Raw genomic sequence first — 25,575 nt, 5'->3', positions numbered from 1 at the left:
AAACAAATAAACGTAGGAGAAATCCAACCACAAAAAATGGGAGGCCAGGGCAGTACCTGGGTGATTTTGACGTAGAAGTCTAATCTTCCATGCCCTTCAGATAAAAAACATCAAGTGGATATAAAAAAAAAATACAGCCCAAGGGAGAAAAAAAATAAATTTCGTAACTAGAAGCTACCCTGGCTTTTTAACAGGATAGGATACTTTTCAATAAAGGTTCTTTGTTAAAAAAAATGCCAAATTAATGTCCTTACCTAAAAAATATTCTCACATTGTTTTCCTCTTCTTTCCTTCTCTTTTTTATTATTAGCATGATTAACTAGCTCTGAAAAGGATAATTTTAATACACTCCTTTTAATAAAAAATTGCAAAGCAATCTCACCCAAAACTTCAGTATTAGAAAACGCACTTTCTTTCCGTAAACGACAGCTCCTACCTTATAAATGGCAGGTATCCAATCCAGCCAGAAAGAAAAAATACTGTACCAGTCAGACTAGATGACTTGTTCAAACTAAATTACAGGGCTAGCACTTAAAACTGATGATATAAGTGGAAATCCCATGGTGAGAAATCCCACTCAACACACTAGCAGATTTAGAGACTCTTTTTGCAACTAACTGACAGTGACTGCAGATAGGGGAAAAGACGAAGGAGCTGTCACAATTCAAGCAAGGTGAGTAAAGTTCGTGCTAATCAAGGTCAATGATAGCCAAGAGGCGCTTTTTAACTTCGAAGAAAAAAAGAAACCCTAATGAATTAATTTATATTGCTCCGCTCCTTATATTTCAATCTTGTTATGGAGAATTTCCCATTACTTGTGCACTATATTTAAAAAACCAAAGCGTGCAAGAATTAGAGTTTAATATGAAAGTACTGCTTTGCATTTTATTCTACTATCATTTGTATAGCAGTAAGCAAGCATTACCAAGCGGTTACGAAAATAAGTAGCGATAACTCAGTGGAAATTCGACTCCTATAGGAATACTGAATTTTGAAGTAAAAGATTACTTTTCTATTTCCTTCAGATAAAAATTATCAAGTGGATATGTTAATTTGTGTCATTAGGGTATAAAAAGTGCACATATCATTGATAATTATTTTTGTCTAATTTTGAATGGAAACATAGCATTTAGTAATTTGCATGGAAACAGAGTTGACCTACCACAACTAATTGCATCAAATCCTCGTTCTGCCGTTAGGAGTTAAATAATGACATCCATTTAAATCTAGAATATTTCTACTTTTATAGTTTTTTTTTTGTTTACTTTTATATATTTCTGGTAGTTTTGTGTTTAATTTTTCGTAGTGTTATGTTTGTCCCCTAGATATTATGTGGCATTCGCACAAATTATTAGGCGTTTACAAGCGCATCATTAAATCCAAGCTGTTGAAGTGGTAGCTCATAACTTATGCGATACAATAGAATCATTCAGTTTTTCTCACAGCTATCCTCTAAGAGGATCTTTCGAGCAATATATTGAACATTGAAGACTAACATCAAACGGAATAAATTAAGATGGATGTAAGAATCCACTCAGAAACGCGTCCACATTAGAGCTGGGGACCTCCCACTTCCAAGAGTTCAACCCAATAGCCATCAGGGTCAAGAATAAAAGCAATATTCCTCATGCTGCCTTGATCGAGGCGCTTTTGGAATCGGACACCGAGTTCCTCGAAACGCTTGCACGCGGACGCAATATCATCAACAGCGACACAAATATGACCGAAACCCTTGGGTTCAGCATTACCCGAGTGATATTTGAATTCTGCATCATTTTCAGTTCCCCAGTTGCTAATTAGAATTAATGCAATTACGCGTAATTAATAAATGCCTACTTTTTGTTTGAACATTTCAAAACTTACTGCGTGAGTTCCAGAACGCCCTCTAGACTGAAGGCAAGCTTTCTCCTCTCTTCCTCAGATTCAGGAAGTGGTTCATTTCTATAAGCAAGGAAATAGAGAGAAAATTTGCCTTCCGGGAAATCATGCTGGGAAATCAGCTTCATTCCGAGAATTCGTGTGTAGAAGTCAAGCGATTCTTGCGGGTTTTTCACACGAAGCATCGTGTGATTAAAACGATAGGAGCTTGGGTTGGTCATGTTTGCTTAATGGAAGTGATTAATGGATGGAAGAGCGAGAATTCTAAACAAGAAGTTGTTCTCTCGCGGTCTAAAAGATATACCGAAGCTTCATGGTGGCGTAATCGAGTAATTGGAAATACATAGAAATTCAAAATACGTCATCTTTACAAAATAGATTCAAGTATATCGAGAACTGTAGTTGGTATATTGAATATCAGATTCCATAAATATACAAGAGATAGGACGGACGGATTCAACAAACTCCCAAGGCTCTGACTTTTTCTGATCGGACTACGATATACGAATGGTCCCCTGGAATCGTTTTTCCGGTTCTACAAGCACAAATCCAGAGAAAAGATGAAGGTAACTTGGTGTTTTGTTACAGATGGTTTAGTGACTATCTATTCAGTGGTTATCACTCGGATAAAGATAAAGTAGCTCAGAAGTGACTCGAGATTCCTATATACTATTTTATATATTGGTCAGATCTCCCGAAAGATCATCATTACAAAAATATCTTATTTATATTTAACAACCTACTATGATTGCTCATCAAACGTTCATGCAGTTTGAAATTTTCCAGGATTTACTCTGAAAAAATATGAGAAAAGACAAAATTTCGACCAGTTAAAACATGGATGAACTTTCCTCTAGTAACGCAGTACCCAAAGATATATGTAACTCACGAGATATTCTGTGTATTTCTCCATCTTTGCACTTTTTTCTTTTCTCTTACATCTTTAATCTTACTCCTCGTATCACTCTGAGCAATAGCGCACACATATCCACTTTCGTTGAAAACTCCTCCTCACGTGGTAATTGCTTTCTGAGATGGTATTGATATAATACGATGTCAAATATACGCCGTCATGGAGAGATATGATAATAGGATTTTCCGGCAGATCGCGACAGAGTAATGCAAGAATGTAGTCAGGTCGCAAAAGCTTTGCAACAAGTTGATCGGAGAGGACCTTTTTCGTAAATATTCTTCACGAGACTCTTCATTCTAACGATTTTGTTGCCAAAGTCAAGGGAAAGTAAATCTTTCCTCGCGAAGAAGCATCGCTAGAGGAAATTGGTATTTACTAGAATATACATATTGCCCCAACGGCCAATAAGCTAGGAGTTGATGTTTATATAGAAGCGTTATTCTACTATTGGCCACTTCTTCTCAAACGGAGCCTGACGAAATGTTATACATAGAAAATGTTCCGAAAATAATACCCCTATATACATTTAAGTTAACCCATTGATTAGGAAATTAAATTTCGCACTGGGAGTCTCCTCGGTTTTCTTTCTGTATTTTCCACAAACTGAAAATAAACCAATTTAGCTATATATGAAGAGCATTTTAACCACTTTAAATAATCGTGCTCACAGTGGATAATTTAAATCCAACATAGAGAATATGGAATATGACAGAATTGATTGATATGAGTTTTAAATTCTATAATACGACTAAACAATAAAAAAAATAGAAAATACCCTCTATTCAAATGAAATAGCAATAGAAGCAATAGAGCGTGTATAAAGAGGTCAAAATAATCAAAAACATGCCAACTTCTGCACGTCTTATCCGGGCTCGGAAAGCATCTCTGTCGTTCACTCTAGGAAAAGCTTCTTTTGGAACAGGAACATCTAAGAATTTGCATAATGGCACCCAACCTTCTTTTACCTACATAGAAATACAAGTTGAGCCGGCCGTAAGGATAATTAATGATTGAAATTAGATTATTGCCTACATTAAAGATTAAAAGTCTTTCTTCTGGTACCACGCGTTTAACTTCCTCGATATGTTGATTATATACGGCAATTGATCTTTCTTTATCTTTAAAATGCCAGTTAAATGTTCCTTCCAACACGATTTTGATGATCATTTTTGGAAAGTTGGAGCCGAATCTCAGCCAAATAGCAAGGTTTGCAACTGTTGTAAGCGGCACGTTGAAAATTGTACTTCTCGCGCTTTCATACCTATTATTTTAATATTAGGAAAGCATGGCTCAATGTCTAGCGATAGAAAAAGCAAAGCTTCGCTTTTTTACCATTTTTCTGGAGAATCGCGTACAGTTAATATTACTTTTGCATGAGGATATTTTATCATTAGTTCTTTATAGAAGGCTACAGTGGGCCAGTCGACGCAAGAGTTGAAATCTTTGAACAGCTCGTCCCAGTCTATCTCCATACCATCGGCAGCGTTTAGAAATTTTCGAATGTGCTCACGTGAGATGCGGTTCATATGGTAGCACGGCCCAAAACCAAGCATATCAAGCGCAACCATCAAGGAGAGCGTACCCGTCCTACCAAAGCTGAATATATGACTCGAATAAGAAAAGTTTACACCTGAATACTTTACATTAATTTGACTTACCCAGCTCCAATCACTTTTAGAGGGGCCATTTCTTATTTAAATTTGAATTTTGGGAGTAAACTGGTTTGATATATTAAGAAAATAGCTCAGGATTATATAGGGTGGAGGTTTGAAATCTTTAATTTATATTATGGAATGGCCCTGAACTACGCTTGCTAATCTAATAAAGCATTTTTTTTCTTCATACCCTGTTAACATTCAGCTAGGATATAGCGCATCAGTTTGAAGATCTTTTGGATAATTGCCCTTACTCAGGGCAGTATCCCATTTTGCTTTTCGAAATATATGTAGGGTTATTCTAGGGATAATACAAAATGTCGGAGCTAGCTAAGGGGTTCCAGGGTAGTTATGTAATATATAATTTACGATCGAGCAGATCTCGTTTCGCTAACTGTCGAATTTTAATATATTCCTTGTACCGCTCATATTTTCAGATTGCAAACTCACGCAAAGTCTTCCTCTCTTTTCTCTAATGACTCAATAAGCCTACCATTATAATAGACAAACTGATCAATATAAACGAGAGTGAATTTAGATTTAATCGAGATTATGGAGTGCAAGTCTCTTCACAACATTTGAGCCAAACACAATTTTATCCAAACTGATTTTATTTTATTTTCTCGTGAAGATCGTCAGGGAGAGAGCGGGGAATAATTTAGCTCACAGAGCTACTCCAAGTAAACTTTTAAAATATACTCCGACTATAAATTGCATCTTTGCTTATTCTAATAACGCAAGCTATGGTGACGACGAGAATCGAATAGAGTCCCCATTGAACCCATCTCATTTTTTGCTTCCCCGGGCTGACAAACGTGTCTCTGAATTCGCCTGAGTCGTTTTTCTTTGGAAATGGACGATCAGGTATGTTGGTAACGCCAAGGAAACTACACAAAGGCTTCCAACCATCCTTGACCTATATTGAGATTTCATTGAAGTATGAAACGTGGATGCAGTGAATACAAAATTATTACATTGAAAATAAGCAGTTTTTCTGGTGGCACTATCCGCTTAACTTCACCACAATGTCGTTCATAGACAGCAGCAATGTGTTTTTTGTCTTTTAGACGCCCATCGAAAACACAATGATCAAACTTCTTTACATAAAATAACCGATCGAATCCGTATATGAGCCCGTATAGACACTGATCAATTATAGAATTGTAGTTAGGACGCAGACAGGCGATCGTTTTTATTATGCTATCACTCCTAAACCATAGACAATATAAAACTGAGCGTTTTTTTTTCACTGCTGTTTCATATTTATTCACCATATCTCACTGCTATCTCGTACGGTTAATATAACTTTCGCATCAGGGTATTTCGCCATAAGCTGTCGATAGAAGGTGGCAGCAGGCCAATCGACTGTGGATGAGAAATCTGCAAATACCTTGTCCCAGTTCACATCCTTTCCGTCAAAAGCATCAATGAATGCGCGATAATGAGAACGTTCCATCGCATGTGTCATGTGATAACATGGTCCAAATCCTAGTTCATCTAACGCTGTCATCAATGACAGCGTGCCTGTTCTTCCAAAGCTACATTTTTGAAGAGCACGTTGATAAATTATTCTGCTCTTACAAGCCGCCTGTCACATATAATAGATTACCCCGCACCAATCACTTGTAGTGGTGCCATCTTTTCTTGACGTTCAAATACCTGTCATCAAGTTAGGCGATTACAGAATGAAAAATAAATCATGAGTTTGCGCTATAGCCTACTCTTTTATGTGAATTTCCAGTGCTGATTTTCGGTTTTATAAGAGTCCCCGTAATGGGGATCCAGAGAAACGTTGTATATTATCTAGGTGAAGAGTCGAACACTTTTCCCATACGTAGAGTTAGAATCAATTTATACGATTGACTAGGCGTTAGAGGCTCAGTCATAGGGAGCGCCAAATTTAGGACTAGTTTTAAGAGCTAATAAAAAAGGTTAAAACTAAGTGAACAAAATTATCTATTGTAAACTTTATTAATTGGATGATACATGGGGGATGGAAGTTAGCACTCACTAATATCAAGCTTCTTTTGTGATGACTAAAATGGCAGCTGGCGTTGCAATTCTAAGAGCACATGCTCTCATTTTTGAAAATTGTGGCCTTAGGGTTTATATTTGGTATTTTAATAACAGAAAGATCAATGAAATAATTTATTTGAAATGAATGAATAGTTTCAACGGGACTCTAAGTGTAGCTTATACGTACTAGTATGGCCATGAAGTTCTGGAAACCTTACAGAGTTAATGCTCCAAAAGGCTAGCAAATAGAAAGACTCGTGAATTCCGCACTTAATAGAAATGAACGCACCATCCCGCAACTTATATTTAGGGCTCTTGATGAATGGGGCGAAAGCTTATAGAATGAAAGGAAATAAAGGGATTAATGAACCCACAAAATTTGCTTCGACACACACCACATCGCCACCAGGCTGCAAGCCAGGGTTCCGATGATAAAGATGTCCATGCATCTCTTCATCCGCCTATTGCGAGATTGTAAAATAGCCCTTTCATTGTCGTGGGGGAAAGGCTGATCGGGTACCGGAACTCCAAGAAATTTGCATAGCGGCTCCCACCCTTGTTTGACCTATAAATCAAAAAAAAAAGAAAGAGGAGAGAAAGAAAGGAAAAGACGAGTGTGTTGAGTAAGAATTTCGGAAAGTGGACAACGTAGAAAATATAACTACATTAAATATTAGTAGTTGCTCGGGGGGTACCAGCTGCTTAACCTTCTGCATTCGTTCATTATACATTGAGATTGCAAACTGCTGATCTCCCACGCGACCTCCAAAATCATGCTGGTTGATATGGTAGGGCATTAATCCGAATCTTCCCTCATAATAGTGATAGTACATCCAGGGGTATATATATTTGTAGGGGAATGGACGTAGAGTGAAGTAGAAGATGGTCGAAATCACGCTTTGATACCTTCAACGCCAGACAACGCAATAACGATATATCAAATTGTCATTTCTAACCATTCATGTCTGACAATTATATGTTTACCATAATAGAGGCGAGTCCCTTACCGTCAAAATAACTTTTGCCTTGGGATTCTGTCTAATTAATTCTTCATAGAATGAAGTTGTTGGCCAGTCCACACACGAACGGTATCCAGATAGAAGGCGGTCCCAGTCTGCAGGCTCTCCATCGTAAACACGAGCAAACTCATCAATTTCAGTAGGAGATAAAACCGACATATGATGTGTAGGACCGAATCCAAGGATATTGAGAGCCTTTTTCAAACTCTTAGTCCCAGTACGGCCGAAGCTAGGGTGGTGAATTGACAAGCCTTGGTTAGCCTATTGACATTGAGAAGAGGCAAAACTTCATCTTGCACTGAGAGTCTACCCGACGTACAATACCTTGCACCAATGACTTGCAATTCAGACATATTGCTAATTGTTTATTCAATGCGTATATTAACAACTAGAATCTTCCCATAAACTTATTTATATTTTCTGCTTTGGCTAAAAGCTTAATCATTTCTCACGATTTTTATCATTAAAGGATCTTAACCGTTTTACTTTTGCCTCAACGCGCCAGTTTCTGATCGATTATAATAAAACAATGAATTTATTTGTTAAAATAGTACACTTAAAAAAAGAACTCGTTTTTATTTTCCGAGGTGTGAAACATCTGTAAAATCCGTAAGTGCATGAGTTTTGTGATAACATAGTGGGCACACCCAATGACTCTCGTGCTTCTAGTGTAGATTAATATAGGCTACAATTCTCCTTCTTCTTTGTCCCCATTCCTCCCATAGTCTCTCCTGCTAGTTGATTCATAATCATGCCGATACCGTTCTTCCCGACGACGTTCTTTGGCATCATCATAAGAGCGCCTTTCGCTCCGATAACGGGAATGCCGATCTCGACTACGGCTGCGGCTACGGTCATCTCGGCGATATCGCTCTCGACTGTGGCTGCGACTGCGGCTATACCGGCGATTACGGCGCGATTCCTCTCTATCCCGGTATGAATAAGAGTCATCCCGACGAAAACGAGGAGAGCGGGGAGAAAGCGAGCGAGAATTTCGTCGAGCAAAATGCCTGTCACTTTCATCGTCATAGTTTCTATGTCTTCTATCATCGTAAGCTTTATCTTTGGAAGCGGAAGATGTCCTGTTGAATATCAGTAAATTAGAACGGAATAATTTAACTATGATTTATGTAAAGACTATCGAACCTATTTTGACGACTATGCTCTTGCATCTGCTGTTCAATTTCTTTCGCAACAGGAACCGGAATCCGGGGAAGCATAGTTCCAAGGAACTTTTGCTCTGTCAACAGCATATGACAGAGTTTTCCAATAGTACTAACGAAAAAAAAAAGTGACAGATTAGTTGGTTAATGTCAGAGAAGCTTGTTTGGACAAACGTAGGTGGAGTTATATCACAGCTTCACTCACTCCATGGGCTCCCGCAAAATACCACAATATTAGAAATGTGTATTTCACTCCTTTGTGGCTCAGAGTTGAGTAGCGAATAGGAAAAGTGGGGCACGCAAAATGATAGCAAACAAATGGTAACCCCTCTATCCTTCTCCGCACACAGACAAAAATGAGAAAATACCGTTTACTTACATTATTTTCGGATTGGGTCCCTTGGTAAGTTGTATTTCTTCTTCATCGTTCAAATATCCGCTAAACCAATCCCACAAGTTCTGCGGCTTACATACATAACGAAGATAGAGAAAACCAAGCCCACGAATATGTCTAAAGCAGCACGAGATGATGAGTATAGACCATGGAAAAACAACAGTCGAAATGATAAATTACGGAGAATCAGGATGATCAAGAAGGCCCTGCACTTGCTTTACTGTCAAGCGGAGTGTCCAGAGCTTGTAGAGTAGACAGAATGCAGTTGAAGCAGTTGTGCCTTTCACAAAAGGATCTGTGGCGAAGAATTTAGTGAATTCAGCACTAAATCATCATCTAATATTCGCCGATCAAACCAAGGTGAAATAAGAACTTACTACATACCCAGCGAAGCAACTGTTCACGAAGAGAAATAAATATAAATGCGAGTTAGGTAAATCGGATTGGAACGAGTCCAAGAAGAGCATGTGGAAGTCATCTCTGCTTACCTTGATTATAAATTTCATCAATTACTTCATGATACGTTTTCTTTTCGCTATAAAAAAAGTCAATAGAAGATCGGGCTAAATCATCACCATTAACACTTACTACAAGCTCTTAAAATAAGGTGAAGCCAGCACATTAGTATGTATGATCGCATTCATATTCATCGTACTCTCATTTCCCCATGTTTCTAGTCGGTTACTCGGTTTGACCATTTTCCAATGCAAGAAAACCACTTCGAAATATTTGTGCCAAATCAACCTAGAAAGAGGTGAAGAATCCAAGCCACTAAGAGGAATTGTCAGACCATCCATTTTATCAATTAGAAAGCTATAATGAATTATTCACAGGAAGAAAAAAAGGCGTTAAGAAATACAATAAATTTAAGCAATAAATGGCAAACAAAAATATTCAAAAAAGGAATTATTAGTCAACTAAGAACTAATCCGCTAAATAAAATAAATCAAAAAGGGGCAGAGAATTTTAGATAGAGGTAAATACTCTAATCCGTTTTCGCCGCGTAGACAGGCTTATGCTACTCCTAGCGCTCTTCGCATATCACCTAAGCGTCTGCGTAACAACTCGCGCTCGCTCTCTGACTCTGCAAAGCGCACGCGTGTATCAATCAACATCGACTCCATCTCATTGAGTTGAGTTTCCAGTGCGCAATTTTGGCCGACTAAATCTGCGTTTTTTTGAGCAAGGTTCTGGATTTCTCCACGAAACTCGGCATCCAACTCAGCAGGCATCTCTTCAATTCGTCGCGTCAATTCAGATACTTGTTGTCTAAGATTGCTTCGCCGCTCTTGTACACTTGCAAGCTCCATTTTAGCCGATATGAGCATATTGGCTAGATCACAATGTTCGCGATTAAGTTTTGCAAGACTCCCCTCAAGATTTTTCACATGAGCTGAGAGTTGGGCATTGGCAATTCGGAGCGACTCAATAGCTTGATTCTCGGAGGCAGCGCGCTGTGCATAAGCCTGATAGGCTTTTGAAAATCGGAGGAGATCCTTGGGTGTAATGCGGAAGCTATAGGCTTCCTGGATGAAGTCGTCCGGATCCTTAAATATGTTGCAGAAACCTCCCTTTAAATATGCAATAGCCTGTTCAAATTCCATCCCTAAAATTTCAATTTCGCTCCTCTTCAATATTGCCAATGCAAATCGAAACACTGCATCAAGCCCTTCAGCAATCACCACATCAAAAATGCGATAGACGTGCGAGAGAGGAAACACATCAGCGAACAACGTCATGAGCCATTGAAGAGCATACATTTCAGGTTTTATGCCTAGGCGGGTCAGATGACGATGGATACGCGTAAGCTGTTCTTCCATAAGATGCTCGAACTGAAAAAGTCGCTGTTGGAGCCCGTCCATATGTGTTGTAAAATGAGAACGCAGGTCATATTCTTTCATCAAACGCGAAAGTAAACAAAATGCTTCCTCTTCCGAAAGCACGAGTAACAACAACCCCGCAATAAAACCTATTCCTCGCGAATATCCAACTTCATCATCGATCAATGAGTATGCACTTAGTAAATTAAATAGAGCGCGTTGTCCATTCCCATTTTTTTCTTTGAAATAATCTTGAGTAGGGTAGAACAGTTCAAGTTCACGCGTGATAATTTTTTCGAAAGGGCTTTGCTGTTTGATAAGCTCAGCGTAACCCATCTCTAGTTCGGGTTCCTTTGATCTTGCGAAGAGTTTCCAAATCATGCCGCGAAGTATTGAAGGGACGCCTTCTTGGATGGCATCAGAAAGCTTCTTTGTTTGCGTCCTAGAGATGGATTCAAAGTCGGATACCACTAATTCCCAGAAATCTATATGTATTTCCAAAATAATAATGGTTAACAGAGATATTTCTATAATTGATTTGATTGAAAACGTACCCCAATCAATTTCTTCTATGGAGCCTCTTTGCGCGGTCTCCACTTGTAGTTGCAAAAAACTTGTTCTTACATTTTCTCGAGTTAACTGAGTTATGCGCTTGTGTTTTGGATCCTTTTTCAACTCCTGGTTTTGTGCCTCTAATCGCGCCAATAAAATATCATCTCCCGAATATGTAGAGGCAAAAGATGAGAATGTCGAGCGAAGTGTGCCTCCAGCGCGTGAAAATAGTGAGCCTTCGCGTGGACGTGATTCAATTGTCGACTGTGAAATAGTAGAGGACCGGTCGATAGAAAAGGATCGGCCAACTGTACTTGGCGATTCGGAAGTAGGAGATTCGGCAAATTGAGGATCATCATCCAAGGAAAGATCCACTTCTTGAAGCATACTTAGAGGACGGGGTTTACTTTGTGTTTCGTGGGCAATCAGCTGAGAATCATCAAGTTGAATACTATCCAATCCATCATGATTCAGGACATTGGAATTTTCTAAATGACCTAGCCAAATTAAACTCCTTTTTGAATCTTGTGTGTATATATTGAACGCTTACCTTTATTAAGAGGTACTACTACAGACTCTTCGTCACCTAACACACGATATTCCTCTTCTTCCCATCCAGTGCATGGATTTAATACAGGGCCATTGATCTGCTCCGCCTTCATAACTCAAGATGATTAGGCCAAAATAGAGGAAATGAAGGGAATCAACACGAGAAGGAGAGAATAAGAAAAGAAGAGAAACGCGGGAAGAAAAGAAGGTATTGGGCTTTAGAGAAAAGATTACGTGATTTGAAAGAATGAGTGTTAGAGATGAGAAAAGTAGATGCCAAATTAGCTCTGCATTTTTAGCAGGTCCCACAAATTCTGAGTTTATACTAGCGCTGGAGTCCCTTATCCTTGGGTTTAAATTTGCAATGATGAGCACAATGCTGCAAAATCTCCCATTTTTAATAAAGCAGTCCTAAAAATATGTGGATCAAATTATTATCCGGAAAGTTCTAAAATAATAAATGGCTCTGAATTAGGCTTCCTGGAGGCTATACCAGCTTACATGTAATCACTACTCGTTCGAGCGCTATGAAATGATTAGAGGGGACACCTTCGAGAATATTTCCTACTGAGCGTATATGAACCTGCATTGTTTACTTTATACTCTCTTTATATGATCTTCTTTACAATAGAACTCTGTAAATAATCCAGGGTAAAATTGCTGATATTGTCTCGTAGAGTAGTATTAATATAAACCCCCTTGAAAACGTGCAAATAATATAACACCTTGCAAGATAGTCTCCCCTTAACTTGAGGCTGAGCTCGAAGAATAAGGTTATTGAAAAGCTTCACCTTTCTCATTCCACGATACCCCGTTAATCTCTTAGCTTCAACCGTTCTTATGCCTATACATTACTTGATAACTTGGCTAAACTCCACTGTTCCAAGATACTGAACAAAAAGTCCAATAGGATATGAAAATAAACATATGTCTCTCATAAAAAACTATATAAATCATAATGTGCAGAGTTAGGGGTAGTCAAACTGAAGATGAAATAATTAATTGAGCCTCGGTTTAAGCTATCTCTAACAGGCTTGAATTTTTAGGCGTATATTCGGAGGATTTTGTCAGTACCAGCAAAATGAATAGAATGGTTTATTTATCCATACAAGCGAACGTAAGCCAAACAATGTTAAGTTAATAGTCATCTCCTCGACTCAGCACCTCCTTACATGTCGGCCGCAGGAGGATCGTGTGTTCCCACTGGGCGGTATAGCACCCACGCGTGTCGCACAACGGAGGATATGCTTCAACTACACCAGAATCGACTATTTTAACACAATTTGTGGTTAGCGAAACTAGTATCCACTAAGAATATGGAATATAATGAAAATTACCCAAATTCTTCAATGCCAGAATATATTTCGACTCATATTTATCCAAATATCTTCTGCAGAAAGGTAGTGTTCCGAATTGACGTGTAATAGTATTCAACAAGGCCTTTGCCTTTGGAAGCCTCAATGGGACGTGGCCAATATCTGCGCGCTTAGCATAGTGACTGCATTCCATATCCTCATGTACATATCCTTTACCGGTACTTCCGAATGTTTCAATGGCAAAATATTCGCCTTCCTCCATCTTAGTCTGATCACCGTTGCGCACGATCGGGACCGATTTGCCAGCATGGATTTGATAGGGAGCGATACTATGACCATGGAGATTGCGGATAGGTTTGACCTGATATGTCTTTCCGTTGATTTCAACCTCGCCCGCCTCCATTACCTCCTGGATAGCTCCACCAATCTCAGTTAGTCGAGCATCAATGCCTGCTTCCTAATTAACATACAAAATATGAAAAATTTTTGCATCGAGCAAGCTATATTACTCCGTGACTTACCCTGATACCCGTTTCAGTGGCTTCCTTCACAGTCTCCAATAGGGGGTTGAATTGATCATTAAAAGCAACAGTGAATGCACTATCGATGATACGCCCTGGCAAGACAAAAATAAATATATATCGATTTCTCATTTAAAGATTTTATGAGGAATGCATACCATTCACATGCGTTCCAAAATCAATTTTCATTACATCATCAAATTGCAAGACCGTTTTATCTCCTGCATTCGGCGTGTAATGAGCTGCGCAATGATTCAGAGAGCATCCTGTGGGGAAACCTATGCCGGCCTCAAAGCCTTTCTCTTCAATGAGTGTTCGAGTGCCGTTTTCGATCATCTCACATATCTCTATCATTGACATCCCAGGCTTAATTTGCTGTTTGGCATATTGGCGTACCTGGCGATGGACTTCAGCAGCACGTCTAACTGAATTGTAATCATCAAAATGAAGTCGTTCCATTGCACGTTTTTCTTCGTTAGTGATTCGGTTAGTATTGCTAATAGTAAATAGTGACAGTGGTAAATGATAAATTTCAATAGTTTCCTATATATAACATTAACTTACTCATCCTTGTATTCAAGAATTTCGCCTTCAGGATAAACGCCGTTAGGAAAGAGTTTCGAGACAGGTATCGTAGGGGGTTCCGTCTGTTTCATAGAGCCGCCATTTCCTCCAGACTTCTTTTTACTCTTCTTCTTTTTCTTTTTTTTTCCAGCTAATTTGAATTGTTATGTGTAAATAATATAATAATAAGTTTGATTTAGCATAGGACGGCAAACAATTGGTCTAATTTGTTATATACCAGATTCTCCACCTTCTTCCTCAACTTCTTCCTCCCCCTCTTCACCATCTTCAGCTTCAGCCTGCTCACCATTGACCCCTGCAGTTTGACTGTCTCCGTTGCCTTTCCATAAAAAAATCAGTTAATAAATTCGAAATCAGAGGCACAACAAAAAAAGCTTTTAATTCTAGATACAGATCGGAAATCTTTCTTTTTCACTCGATTTAAAAGCTTACCAGCAGTTGTCGACGTCTTCTTCTTCTTTTTCTTCTTCTTCTTCGCAGCCGAAGTTGAATCAACTCCGGTCTCATTTATCGGATCCTCCAAATCTTCATCTTCAAGTTTCAGTTTTTCAACAGCAGGTTGTTCGTCCTTCAACAATACGTCTGACATGACGATCAGGTAAACAAGAAAGGAAGTCACGTCTCACGCCTTTGTCCTGTGTACTGAGGAAAAAAATGAATAAAGGTTTATGGATTGAAATCATTGTGTTTAGTGGCGCAGTATTCAAAGCCCATGTTGAATTTGAATGTGGGGACATTCGAACTCTTTCGTTTAACTCTTTGCAGACATGTAGTTGACAACTTTGAATTAAAATAGTGTTGTAAGTACGGGCTACAGCCCAATCTTTGTGAGTTGACTACTTAGTAATATCTTCTTTCACCCTCGAGAAAAAATCGAGAGATTCCAGCATACATATATCAGAAATTGCAAACGAGACTATAATATAGTCATATTATGAAGAAGTATGAGTCTTATTATTTGGCTAAACGACTTTGCTTAGGGAGGTGGGGGATTATAACTTGCTAAAATTTGGTGTTCGCTCAGAATATTTAAAATATAAGTTAATATTATAGACAATTTTCCAAATTTTCAACATCTTTACGATGAAAAAAGAATTCACTTTATCTTTTAGCTTTGTTTTTCTTTAATGATCACTTTATGACTAAGTATATCATACAAAATCTATATTAATGTAGTTGGTATCTTATCAATACAAATACTCGTTGATAAAAAAACAGTCACACCTGGCAAATATCTAGGATGACATTATCTAACTCATTTGAAAAATAGTTGAACATGTATCGTCGATCCATTTGTCGTTTATTAGAGACATCGATACCAAGGCGTAATTTACTTACTCCTACACTATGCTTGTTACGACCAGTAGCTGGCATTCCGTCTCGTTTTCTACACAAAGGGGCTATAATTCAGGCCACTGGTGCAACATCTTTGCAATCTCGAGGCCAGATTCCATTCACAGCTGATAAATATCCCGGTTTTACTCGTAATCCTCAGTTTAAAAAGGTATATGTTTAATATTACTTTATGAAATTTTTGAGCATCAATTTACTGTTGACATGATTCACAATAAAGTTAGATGACCAAGATTTGGCATTCTTTCGCTCTGTGTTGACCGAGAGCAATGTTTTGGTAAATGATGATGAGGTTGAAGCCTTTAATATGGATTGGATGCGCAAATACCGTGGACAGTCCCAGGCTGTGTTGCGCCCTAAGACTACTAAGCAAGTCTCACAGATCATCAAATACTGCAACGATAATAAGTGAGTATCAAAGGAATATTGTAAGTGGTATAATTATACCTATATATCGACTATATTATTAGCATTGCAGTAGTGCCTCAGGGTGGAAATACAGGGCTTGTTGGTGGTTCCGTACCTGTTTTTGATGAAGTGATAATTTCCATGTCAAATCTTTCCCAAATTCGCAGTTTTGATGCTATTTCTGGCGCCCTGGTTTGCGATGCAGGTTGTGTACTAGAGAATTTAGACAACTATCTTGCAGAAAAAGGATACATTATGCCAATTGATCTGGGCGCGAAGGGCAGTTGTCACATAGGAGGAAATGTGGCTACGAATGCGGGAGGACTAAGGTTGTTGCGATATGGGTCATTGCACGGAACAGTTCTGGGGTTGGAAGTTGTCTTGCCAGATGGAACAGTACTAGATAACCTGTCAACATTGAGAAAAGACAATACTGGTAGAATTATTTTCACCTTTTGCACCTAGCCCTTGTCTAATCTGCGTTTGATTCGAATAGGATATGATTTAAAGCAGTTGTTTATCGGATCAGAAGGCACTTTGGGCATAATTACGGGGGTCTCGATTTTGACACCGAAGAGGCCGAAGGTATATGAAGCTATATCATTATATGTCTTACAAGTTTTATTGATTATATATTGAACAATATCTCTCTTTTGCTGATAATCAAGGCTGTCAACGTAGCGTTCCTTGGGTTGAATTCGTTCGAGGATGTACAAAAGACATATTTGCAAGCTAAGGATGAACTTTCTGAAATCTTAAGCGGTAATTATTCTCCTTTATGCTCTCATAACGACATTCCATTTCTAACATTGCCATCTCCTCCAATGGAATAGCCTTTGAATTTTGGGACCAAGAAGCTCTTTCCCTAGTTAAATCTCACCTTGTACAAGGTGCACGGTATCCTCTTGAGAGCGAATATCCCTTTTATGTTCTCATCGAAACCAGTGGCTCCTCCAAAGAACACGACGATGCCAAACTCAGTAATTTCCTCGAAAATATTCTCGAAAACTCCCTCGTACAAGACGGCGTTCTTGCCCAAGATACAACCCAAATCCAAAATTTGTGGTCGATTCGCGAGGGGCTTCCGGAAGCATGTGCCAAGGCGGGAGCAACATACAAATATGATATCTCTATGCCCGTACCCGTATTCTATCAAATGGTAGAAGATATGAGGAAGGAGGTTGAGAAATCGCCGCATAAAAATCTAGTTAAGGGAGTGGTAGGTTATGGGCATGTTGGAGATGGGAATCTGCACTTGAATGTGGTTGGAGAGAAATTTTGTGAGAAAGTGACCAATATTGTGGAACCTTTCGTATATGAGTGGACAGGTGCGCACGGCCTCTTGTTTACCCAGTTGAAAATTTCTCACACCTTTAACCTCACTATTTTACTTAGCCAAACACAAAGGATCGATTTCGGCGGAGCACGGAGTAGGTCTCATGAAGGCTGCCCATCTGCATTACTCCAAGAGCGATACCACGATTGCGTTGATGAAACAGCTAAAGGGAATCTTGGATCCAAAGGGTATCCTGAACCCATACAAAATGCTTCCCAAATAAATAAGCATTTGCGAGTTGTTATTATTTATTTTGAGAGAAGACAAGATATTTTGATGCTTTTGTAAGTTAGGGGGTTAAATTAGGTAAGCAGCCTAGGAGTTGGAAAAAGATGGGAGAGTAAACACACAATTTAAAAAAGTCGCTCAGGTGGAAGAATAAAAGGTAACCCATCCAAGGGACCATATTTTTTCTTTGACACCAGAGAATACATGGCGCATGTGACAATGAATGGTAGAATAGGGGGTGATTGATTGATCATACAGTTCCCGCTCGAAAAATAAAAAAGAAATAAACGGGAAGAGGGAAAACTTTTAAAAATACGTTACTAAAAGATATATGTATGTGTGCAAATAGATAAGAAAAAATAAAAGTAAAAAAAAAAAAGAAAGGAAAAGAGAAAAAGAAAAAATGTTTCTCGCATTTTACAGTACAGTAATCACGGGGAGAAGGAAAGAGAAATAATACACATACCAACTCGTCAGATATTCTAAAATATAGTATATAAGCAAAACAACCAACAAGAAACACTACCGCCCATTTAATCCTTGTGACGCTCCCTCACCAGTCGAGATCCCATTTGCACCAGCAGCGATCCCAACCCCTGCAGAAAATCCTCTACCGCCATTCATCAATAATGTTCCAATTGTAGTAGAACCAGACGCTCCATGTATGGCAGATGCTGCCACACCTAAAGGACAGTCCTTATGTACCATAAGTATGTTCCGCAGTTTTGAGAGTTCTTCTTGGAGCACTGCGGTCTGTTTTTGTAGCTGGTTATTTTGTTCTGTCAGCATCTCCAAATTACTTTGAAGGTTGGCTAGCCACTGTTTCTTCCGCTGACGACACTTAAGTGCAGCTAAAAATAGCATAATGAGGAGTAAGCTCTACATTCGTAATAACAACACAATGAAAAGAGAATAAACATTAGTATACCTTGACGATTTCGCTCCAGAAAATCCTTGCGTTTGTCTTCGTCTTCTATATCCTTTGAACTCCTAATTTTGCCTTTTCTTCGAGGTTTTTCTCCTTTAATTCCATCTTGCCTATCATTGCTGCCATCATCTCCAGCGCTAGAGTCTTTTGAAGTTTTTCTTCTTTTCCTATGGTTATCTTTGTCGTCGGTGGATAGTGATGAGGAAGGCAAACCAGCCAACATCCCATCTTCTCCCGCAGCTTTTCCGCGGTCCCACTCAGATATTGTAAGGCCAATCTGGGACATAGTAGGCGATCCCAGATTGGAGTAAACGCTAGAAGAAAGACTGTCACTACGTGCTCGGGTGTCCTTGTCTGCTGCTGATGTTTTCAACCGGGGCCCTGATGCGGCTTTAGAGGTAGCAGGGTGATAACTATGTGTCCCTCCTGCAGGAAGATTCTGCTGTACAACAACTGAAGAATGTGGAATAGATGCAGGAGGCTGTGAAGAAGAGGTAGATTGAGCCACAGGCAGAGCAATAGGTGCAGATGGGCGAACAGCAGCTGGCATGGAATGTGCTGCACCAGGTGGGGCATTTAAAAAAGTGCCAGTGTAACGCCCGTTGAAAGCAGCCACGTTATTCAGTAGTGCCACCCCTCCACCAGGAGAGTTGGGATTGCCGAGGAATGTAGCAAGCGCCGATGGCTGAAATGGAAAACTCCCACCAGTTGGTGTACCACTCAGGCGTCCAAGTGTAAAATCTCCGGGGTTTTGAGGACCTTGGAGCATAGATGGAGAGAGGGGACCGGTGCGTAAACTGTCCCAATTGGAAAAAGAGCCAGTTGATAATGGGGCAGAGGGGCTGGCAATTGATGCTACTGGAGGCAAAATTGGTCGTGGGCTCGCGTTTGTTTGATTTGCAAGGTCAGCAATTGGAGAAGGTAGCTCAATCTTTGTTGGAGGGGCGACTGTACCATTAGCATTCACAGAAATTCCTCCCAAGTTCCCATTGTTCTTTTCATCACCAGTGGCTAAACCTGAAAAGCTTTGTTCGAATGGATTTGGCTCTAGCTCTAGATTTGAACATGCGGCAAGAAAGCGAGTAGGTGTTTGATCAATAGTAGGCAATGGTGCTAGTCCAGATTTTTCAAACTTAGGTGCAGATGACGTCGATGATGGCTCTGCTGTGGTTGTCATTATAGCTAGGACAGAAAAAATGTCAGAATCCCTCAGGTAATTCTTGATGTGTGATATTACGTCATAGACGAGAATAAAGGTTGTCAAAAAAAATATGGGCCTAAATCTATACTTACCGCTTGTGGTGTTTTGAAGTACGGAGGCCATGATATACGATTTAATTACTTCATTAAAAATGTCAGATGATCGCCCTTTCCTCTTACAATTCAGAAATTGCTTTTAAATTATAACGTCAGTTCGAAAAAATATAGCGAGATATATGGGAGATAAAATGGAATAGAAAAACTGAGTAAAATTGAATAAATAGATTAATCAAAATGAGAAATTGTTAACGCAGACTGTAGTTGCAAATTGCTTTCTTCTTGTGTGTTTAATAATGGTCAGTGATAATTCCTAACTGCTTAACGATGAACTCCCCCATGCTGCGAAGAAAGACCCTCTAATAACTCCACGAATTTCTGAGAAAGTTACGTCATCGTGGATGACGTTTATGGTTCAAACTGAATCCGCATTAGAACATTACCCTGGCATTGTATTATTATAGGAGCAGTTGTTTATCAATGAGAAACAGAGCAGTACTGGATCTAATAACCTTTATTCCTCAAAATACCTTAGATCCGTTTTTGAGGAATAAAGGTCATTATTTTGTCTCTGTGCCAAAGCTAATGCTATATTTCTTAAATCTCATCCCTCTCTTATTTTTATTTTATATACCATTTCCTATATAATATATTCGCTAAGATATAATTGATTTGAGTTTATAGCCTGCAGATGCATATAAATAATCAATAATTACAATTAAGTTTTTCTTGATGAGTAATATGCATTCTTATACTTCATCTAGATATTCCATGCCCCTATTCTTTTTTTTTTTTGCTTCTTTGAAGTAACTAATTTATAAAATTGGCCATATGTGGAGATTGATCAAACTCTAACAAATGTCTTCCATCAAAACTATTTAAGATATGATAAGTAATGAAGGTACATAGATCTCTCTGGCCAAAATTTTCACAATTGATTTGGTGGCAAAATACTTATAGTAACAAATATCACATTTATGGGATAATCAAAGAGATACTCATTAAGAGGCGCATATTTGCGAAAATGAATTTTCTGCGAGAAAAAGACCTATTAAGAAAAGAATATTTTAATTGAAAAATCAGCAGAATTTACTTCACATGTTATTGTCACGATTATCGAATATTGCTTTCTTATTTGGATTGCTCAATTTAGCCTCTGCTCTGCCAGGTATCTCTACTATCATTACCCTTTTTTTTCTACTTATATCTGCTAGATTTCTCATTACATGATCCATTCTAATTCCACTAGCAAAACCTCTCGATGAATATGAATATTTCGTACATGACTTACCAGGGTTACCCGAGAAAGAGAATTTAGTACAGCACGCAGGGTAACTTCTTGCTTCTTATTTAATTCTCCACTGCCTGTTCAATATTTTGTCTTTTTCTATATTCCAAAGTCACATACAAATCGATGAAAAGACCAATGCGAACATTTTCTTCTGGTTATTTGGGAAGCGGGAAGTAAAGACAGAAAAAAATAAACTGGTAAGCCATCACCATTAAGAAATGAATAAACACGATTTTTTTTTTTAAGTACTTTTTAATATTGTTAGATAATTTGGCTAAACGGAGGTATGTATGCTATATTTTGATTATATGCTCGATATATTACTATATTCAGAAACTGTTTTCATAACTATTTGACATATTGCATAGGTCCCGGCTGGTATGTATTATGATTACTCTTAATCACCATTGTAAATTTGTAATTAATATATAAATTGACTTTTAACATATCATATACAAATTAGTTCAAGGTAAAGTTGGATAACCTTTCTCCAAATGTGTGCATTTATATAAAGATCCCTTTGATATCGTTATAGCGAAGATGGTGTTTTCCTAGAGAATGGACCCTTTCGAATGAGCTCTGATTCAACTCTTACTATGAACGAGGGAAGTTGGAACAAATATGCTGACGTCCTATATGGTGCGATACATATGCTTTGTATGATTTTATCAAGCGCTCTCCTAAAACCTCTTGCCTCTAAACCAGTGGATCAACCTGCGGGTACAGGGTTCAGTTTTGTAGAACAGAACAATTATGCAAAGGATATGAAGCAGGTAGTTATAATGTTTCTCTACATTTTACTTATCATTACTCTGTCTTAATTTACTTTGGAATACTTTATAGGTCGTCGACCAGTTTTTAGTATTTTTAGAGAAATTCTTCCAAGTGTTCCCACAACTCGAAGCGAATGATGTGAGTAACTTGAGGTCAAACTCAAGCGTTCTACTCTTGGTTGCTCACAGTTATATTGACCTGTTAGATGTACATTGCTGGAGAGAGCTTTGCTGGCGTGTATATTCCGTATATTGCCTCTGAAATTTTGCATCGAAATGAGATAGGTGGGCCTACTTCTTATCGACTCAAAGGAATTGCCATTGGCAACGGATGGATCGATCCATGGAATCAAGTGCATATAAACTTGAATTTTTTTCATTGCTACTCTTCATATTAATCTGCCATTTGTACCAGTATCTAGCCTACTTTGACTTCGCTGTAGAAAAGAATCTTCTTGACGGGCTTGCCAAAGACCGCGCAGAGCAACAGCTCTTTCAATGCAAAGAGGAACAGAGAAAAAATGGAGTTAGAATTCATACCGAAGTCTGCGAAAACATTCTCCAGTCTATTTTGGATCATTCAGTATTCAAGTAACGAATAATTTCTACATTAAAAAAAAGTTTATTAGTACAAAATGCTTATATTTTTTTCTCATTTCTTGTATGCAGGCTGGAAGATGGAACCATGATGTGTGTGAATGAGTATGATATTCGGCTAAAAGATGAATACCCGAAATGTGGGCTTAAGTGGCCCTATGAACTTGAAAACATTACAGCCTATTTGCAGGTAGAGTAAGATATGATTTTATATGTTAGTTTTTTTCTATACAATTTTCCATCAAATTTCTTAGAAACCCGAGGTCATTAAGGCTTTACACGCTGATGGTAAGCCTACTGGCTGGAGAGAATGTAGTGGCATAGTTGGAGGTGCTCTTGACGATGACCGAAGTCTTCCACCTGTTCGTCTTCTTCCTAATATCCTTTCGAAAATCCCTGTATTGCTTTACAGGTATACTTTTACTGCCTAAGTATGTTTTCAAAGGAATTCATGCTTTATATTCTTATTATTCAGCGGCGACCAAGACCTTATTTGCAACCATCGAGGAACTGAATATTTGATCGACAACTTGACCTGGAATGGTGCAACAGGTCTGGGTCCAGTTCCTACCCTCAATTGGTACATTAGAGATCAGCTTGTAGGTTACTACCAGATGTCCCGCAATTTGACCTATGTCCTTATCAAGGATGGTTCACATATGGTCCCGTACGATAAACCGATCGAACTACTCGACATGATTAACCGTTTCATTGGAGTAAATGAAACCGTGGTACCCTCTCGACTTGGGGATGAACAGGTTGAGATTTAATCTTTCTTTTTTTTTTTATCTTTCTGGTAAGACTTATAGTCGGTATTTTCTTTTAGACACCTGGTGCTGGCTCTTTAATTGATGAGGAAAAATGGGAGAAATATTACAATACGTGAGATTGATGCTTAACCTATTTCAAATGTGGATTCTCATCCTAAATTAACCCTATTAAATATTTGCAGAGGTACGATTGCCCTGATAGTTCTCGTAGCCGGTTTAGCAATAGCTGGCTATCTGTGGTATCGCAGTCGAAAGCAGGCACGGTTCTCTGCATTGAAAGTTGGAGACAATGAAGATACGAACGAATTGTAAGCTTTTGAGCATTCTCTAATTCGAGTCTTTGCTGATTTAAACTTCTACATGTTTTCTGACCCTCTAGGGACCAACTGGTCGTTGAATCACCTGCAATTTTCTCTGCAGATGAACAATTAGACTCAGATGAGGAGTTGGAAGAGGAGGACCATCGGGACATTCGAAAATAAATGACTATTATTTCCAATTAATAATCTTCTTTTCTTATTACTATTCCTACTAAGATCTTCTCTCGTTTTCTTCTTTTACACTTGATCGATGATACTATCAGTTATATTATTCGATACATTTTTACATGTCAGTTTACCATTACAGCTGTGAAACCATCCCAATAAAAAGGTATTGTCTTATATAGAACGGTAAAATACTCTTTCGATCAACTGCGCATGTTTGGACTATAAAACTTTAGTAGGATAAGAAACCAGAAAGATATAGGAAGGACTATGAACAATCTTTACAATTAATTTCGACCCTCCGCGGTTTTGTATGCTTGTACACAATTCTTTCCATATCGTTTAATGTCGCAGCAATTGGAATGTGAATACAAGTAGTGATTTTGATTTGCGATCCAGGTCTCCGGGTACTCATCCTTGTGTTCTAGAATATAATCGAGAGCGGCTAATGCCGCGTCCTGGAAGGTGTCAGGCTGATGCTTTCGGTTGAGTGGATGCGCTATTATAGGTATAACCAGTGCGAAATATAAGAATAACAAATAGAGTGACTCGCCGCAATGCATTCTATTTAATTTCTTCGAGTTGTGGATTTGACATAAACCGCCGAAACTAGGAGAGGAAAAGAGCACAGAGTCAGTTTTGGCGTTGAACCCTTGCATTTTTGCCACTCCATTATTTCTTTGCTGGAATTCCAAATGATAAGAAAAAAAATACTTGGCCATAATGCAGATGCATATCTTGTTTATCTGAAATGAGAGCCCATTTGATCCTGCTCTTTAAATAATATAAGCAGGGAAAAGCGGCATATAAGATGAGAACAACATGGAGACTTATTTTCAAATTCATTTTAGGGAAATAGGGTTATATAAATGGTGTATGTGACTGGCATTGCATGTGTCAGAGTGGGTTATAAAATTCCGAATTGCTAATATAAAAATCAACTTAGAGTTTCATAATACTTTAAAGTTAATCGGGGAATAGTAAAATTTTTGATTTTTGATAAATTAGGCAAAAGCGCTGAATCTCTTCTTTTCATCCAAAAGCTGAAGCACTTCTCGTCCACCCAATGTTTTTGAAGTAAATGACAAGCCAGCCTGCTGATGTATGTCACGTGATTAGTGGCTGAATTCGACCATATCTCTGCAGCTATCACAACGCGATGCTAACATAAAATTGTTATGGGCTGTGGTGAATTTAACCCATCGTCCAGCGAAGACCTAATACTAGATTCAACCCTAATACTGTCATAACCAATTCTTTAATATGAGTGTTACATTTGTTAAACATTATCTATCTTTTGTCGAGAATTGCGCGATATTTGCAATGGTTGTTCCTATTATGCCATTCCAACTATTCTATTAGCAATATTTTCTTATTTTCTTATTTCCTTCGTACTTATATAAGGACATTATTTCTTTCTATTTCAGGAGTATCAATCAACAAGATCTTATTTTTATCAGCAATATTTTTTTTTTGATCAATCAACGGAGACTTTTATTAGTTTCCGTAGCTTACAAGAGTTAAATGATTACAATGAAATAAGAAAGGGGGGAATAAAGGGTAAATTAGATGTATATAGTGATCGGGTATTTGGTGAAAGGTATGAAGTAAGGAGGAGGGGAGGAGGGGAGGAGAATCCAGGGAAGTTATACTCTTTTTTTTTTGATCAATCAATGGAAACTTTTATTTAATTTCCATATATTACATGAAGTTAATGTCAATGGACTTAACATAACGAGATATAGGTCCTTGATCGATAGACTTTCCA

The 25,575-nt window shown here is 38.4% G+C and overlaps 10 protein-coding genes across 10 annotated transcripts; 2 read left to right on the top strand and 8 right to left on the bottom strand.

Moving 5' to 3' along the window:
* Positions 1-1,551: 1,551 nt before the first annotated feature.
* On the bottom strand, positions 1,552-2,099 carry VTP21DRAFT_7036 (uncharacterized protein; the record flags this gene model as incomplete). The annotated part of the gene is made up of 2 exons (XM_069397733.1): positions 1,552-1,792; positions 1,864-2,099. 2 exons carry the CDS (start codon positions 2,097-2,099, stop codon positions 1,552-1,554), a joined length of 477 nt encoding a protein of 158 aa, XP_069255263.1.
* A 1,474-nt stretch (positions 2,100-3,573) lies between these two features.
* VTP21DRAFT_7035 (uncharacterized protein) lies at positions 3,574-4,478 on the bottom strand (the record flags this gene model as incomplete). The annotated part of the gene is made up of 4 exons (XM_069397732.1): positions 3,574-3,756; positions 3,824-4,052; positions 4,124-4,378; positions 4,450-4,478. The coding sequence occupies 4 exons, from the start codon at positions 4,476-4,478 to the stop codon at positions 3,574-3,576; spliced, it is 696 nt and encodes a 231-aa protein (XP_069255262.1).
* Positions 4,479-5,713: 1,235 nt separating this feature from the next.
* Positions 5,714-6,084, bottom strand: VTP21DRAFT_7034 (uncharacterized protein; the record flags this gene model as incomplete). Its single annotated transcript, XM_069397731.1, has 2 exons — positions 5,714-5,984; positions 6,056-6,084. The coding sequence occupies 2 exons, from the start codon at positions 6,082-6,084 to the stop codon at positions 5,714-5,716; spliced, it is 300 nt and encodes a 99-aa protein (XP_069255261.1).
* Positions 6,085-6,823: 739 nt separating this feature from the next.
* VTP21DRAFT_7033 (uncharacterized protein) lies at positions 6,824-7,640 on the bottom strand (the record flags this gene model as incomplete). Its single annotated transcript, XM_069397730.1, has 3 exons — positions 6,824-7,027; positions 7,128-7,368; positions 7,447-7,640. The coding sequence occupies 3 exons, from the start codon at positions 7,638-7,640 to the stop codon at positions 6,824-6,826; spliced, it is 639 nt and encodes a 212-aa protein (XP_069255260.1).
* Positions 7,641-8,166: 526 nt separating this feature from the next.
* VTP21DRAFT_7032 (uncharacterized protein) lies at positions 8,167-9,736 on the bottom strand (the record flags this gene model as incomplete). The annotated part of the gene is made up of 7 exons (XM_069397729.1): positions 8,167-8,563; positions 8,628-8,756; positions 9,024-9,155; positions 9,219-9,333; positions 9,423-9,434; positions 9,527-9,573; positions 9,627-9,736. 7 exons carry the CDS (start codon positions 9,734-9,736, stop codon positions 8,167-8,169), a joined length of 942 nt encoding a protein of 313 aa, XP_069255259.1.
* Positions 9,737-10,051: 315 nt separating this feature from the next.
* On the bottom strand, positions 10,052-12,072 carry VTP21DRAFT_7031 (uncharacterized protein; the record flags this gene model as incomplete). The annotated part of the gene is made up of 3 exons (XM_069397728.1): positions 10,052-11,343; positions 11,413-11,898; positions 11,961-12,072. The coding sequence occupies 3 exons, from the start codon at positions 12,070-12,072 to the stop codon at positions 10,052-10,054; spliced, it is 1,890 nt and encodes a 629-aa protein (XP_069255258.1).
* A 1,024-nt stretch (positions 12,073-13,096) lies between these two features.
* On the bottom strand, positions 13,097-14,970 carry VTP21DRAFT_7030 (uncharacterized protein; the record flags this gene model as incomplete). The annotated part of the gene is made up of 7 exons (XM_069397727.1): positions 13,097-13,227; positions 13,297-13,732; positions 13,797-13,891; positions 13,955-14,292; positions 14,361-14,511; positions 14,599-14,700; positions 14,814-14,970. 7 exons carry the CDS (start codon positions 14,968-14,970, stop codon positions 13,097-13,099), a joined length of 1,410 nt encoding a protein of 469 aa, XP_069255257.1.
* Positions 14,971-15,657: 687 nt separating this feature from the next.
* Positions 15,658-17,701, top strand: VTP21DRAFT_7029 (uncharacterized protein; the record flags this gene model as incomplete). The annotated part of the gene is made up of 7 exons (XM_069397725.1): positions 15,658-15,885; positions 15,955-16,142; positions 16,205-16,578; positions 16,639-16,727; positions 16,811-16,904; positions 16,976-17,470; positions 17,538-17,701. 7 exons carry the CDS (start codon positions 15,658-15,660, stop codon positions 17,699-17,701), a joined length of 1,632 nt encoding a protein of 543 aa, XP_069255256.1.
* Positions 17,702-18,228: 527 nt separating this feature from the next.
* On the bottom strand, positions 18,229-19,958 carry VTP21DRAFT_7028 (uncharacterized protein; the record flags this gene model as incomplete). The annotated part of the gene is made up of 3 exons (XM_069397724.1): positions 18,229-18,557; positions 18,635-19,816; positions 19,928-19,958. The coding sequence occupies 3 exons, from the start codon at positions 19,956-19,958 to the stop codon at positions 18,229-18,231; spliced, it is 1,542 nt and encodes a 513-aa protein (XP_069255255.1).
* Positions 19,959-21,754: 1,796 nt separating this feature from the next.
* VTP21DRAFT_7027 (uncharacterized protein) lies at positions 21,755-23,804 on the top strand (the record flags this gene model as incomplete). Its single annotated transcript, XM_069397723.1, has 11 exons — positions 21,755-21,821; positions 21,888-21,955; positions 22,026-22,094; positions 22,162-22,308; positions 22,371-22,546; positions 22,625-22,742; positions 22,807-22,964; positions 23,028-23,310; positions 23,379-23,434; positions 23,505-23,630; positions 23,702-23,804. The coding sequence occupies 11 exons, from the start codon at positions 21,755-21,757 to the stop codon at positions 23,802-23,804; spliced, it is 1,371 nt and encodes a 456-aa protein (XP_069255254.1).
* Positions 23,805-25,575: the final 1,771 nt, after the last annotated feature.

Source organism: Calcarisporiella thermophila (genome assembly GCF_041956535.1).
Source record: "Calcarisporiella thermophila strain CBS 279.70 unplaced genomic scaffold VTP21scaffold_3, whole genome shotgun sequence".
Lineage (NCBI taxonomy): Eukaryota > Fungi > Calcarisporiellomycota > Calcarisporiellomycetes > Calcarisporiellales > Calcarisporiellaceae > Calcarisporiella > Calcarisporiella thermophila.
The sequence above is the reverse complement of the archived record's forward strand: the minus strand, read 5'-3'. Positions and strand labels throughout refer to the sequence as shown.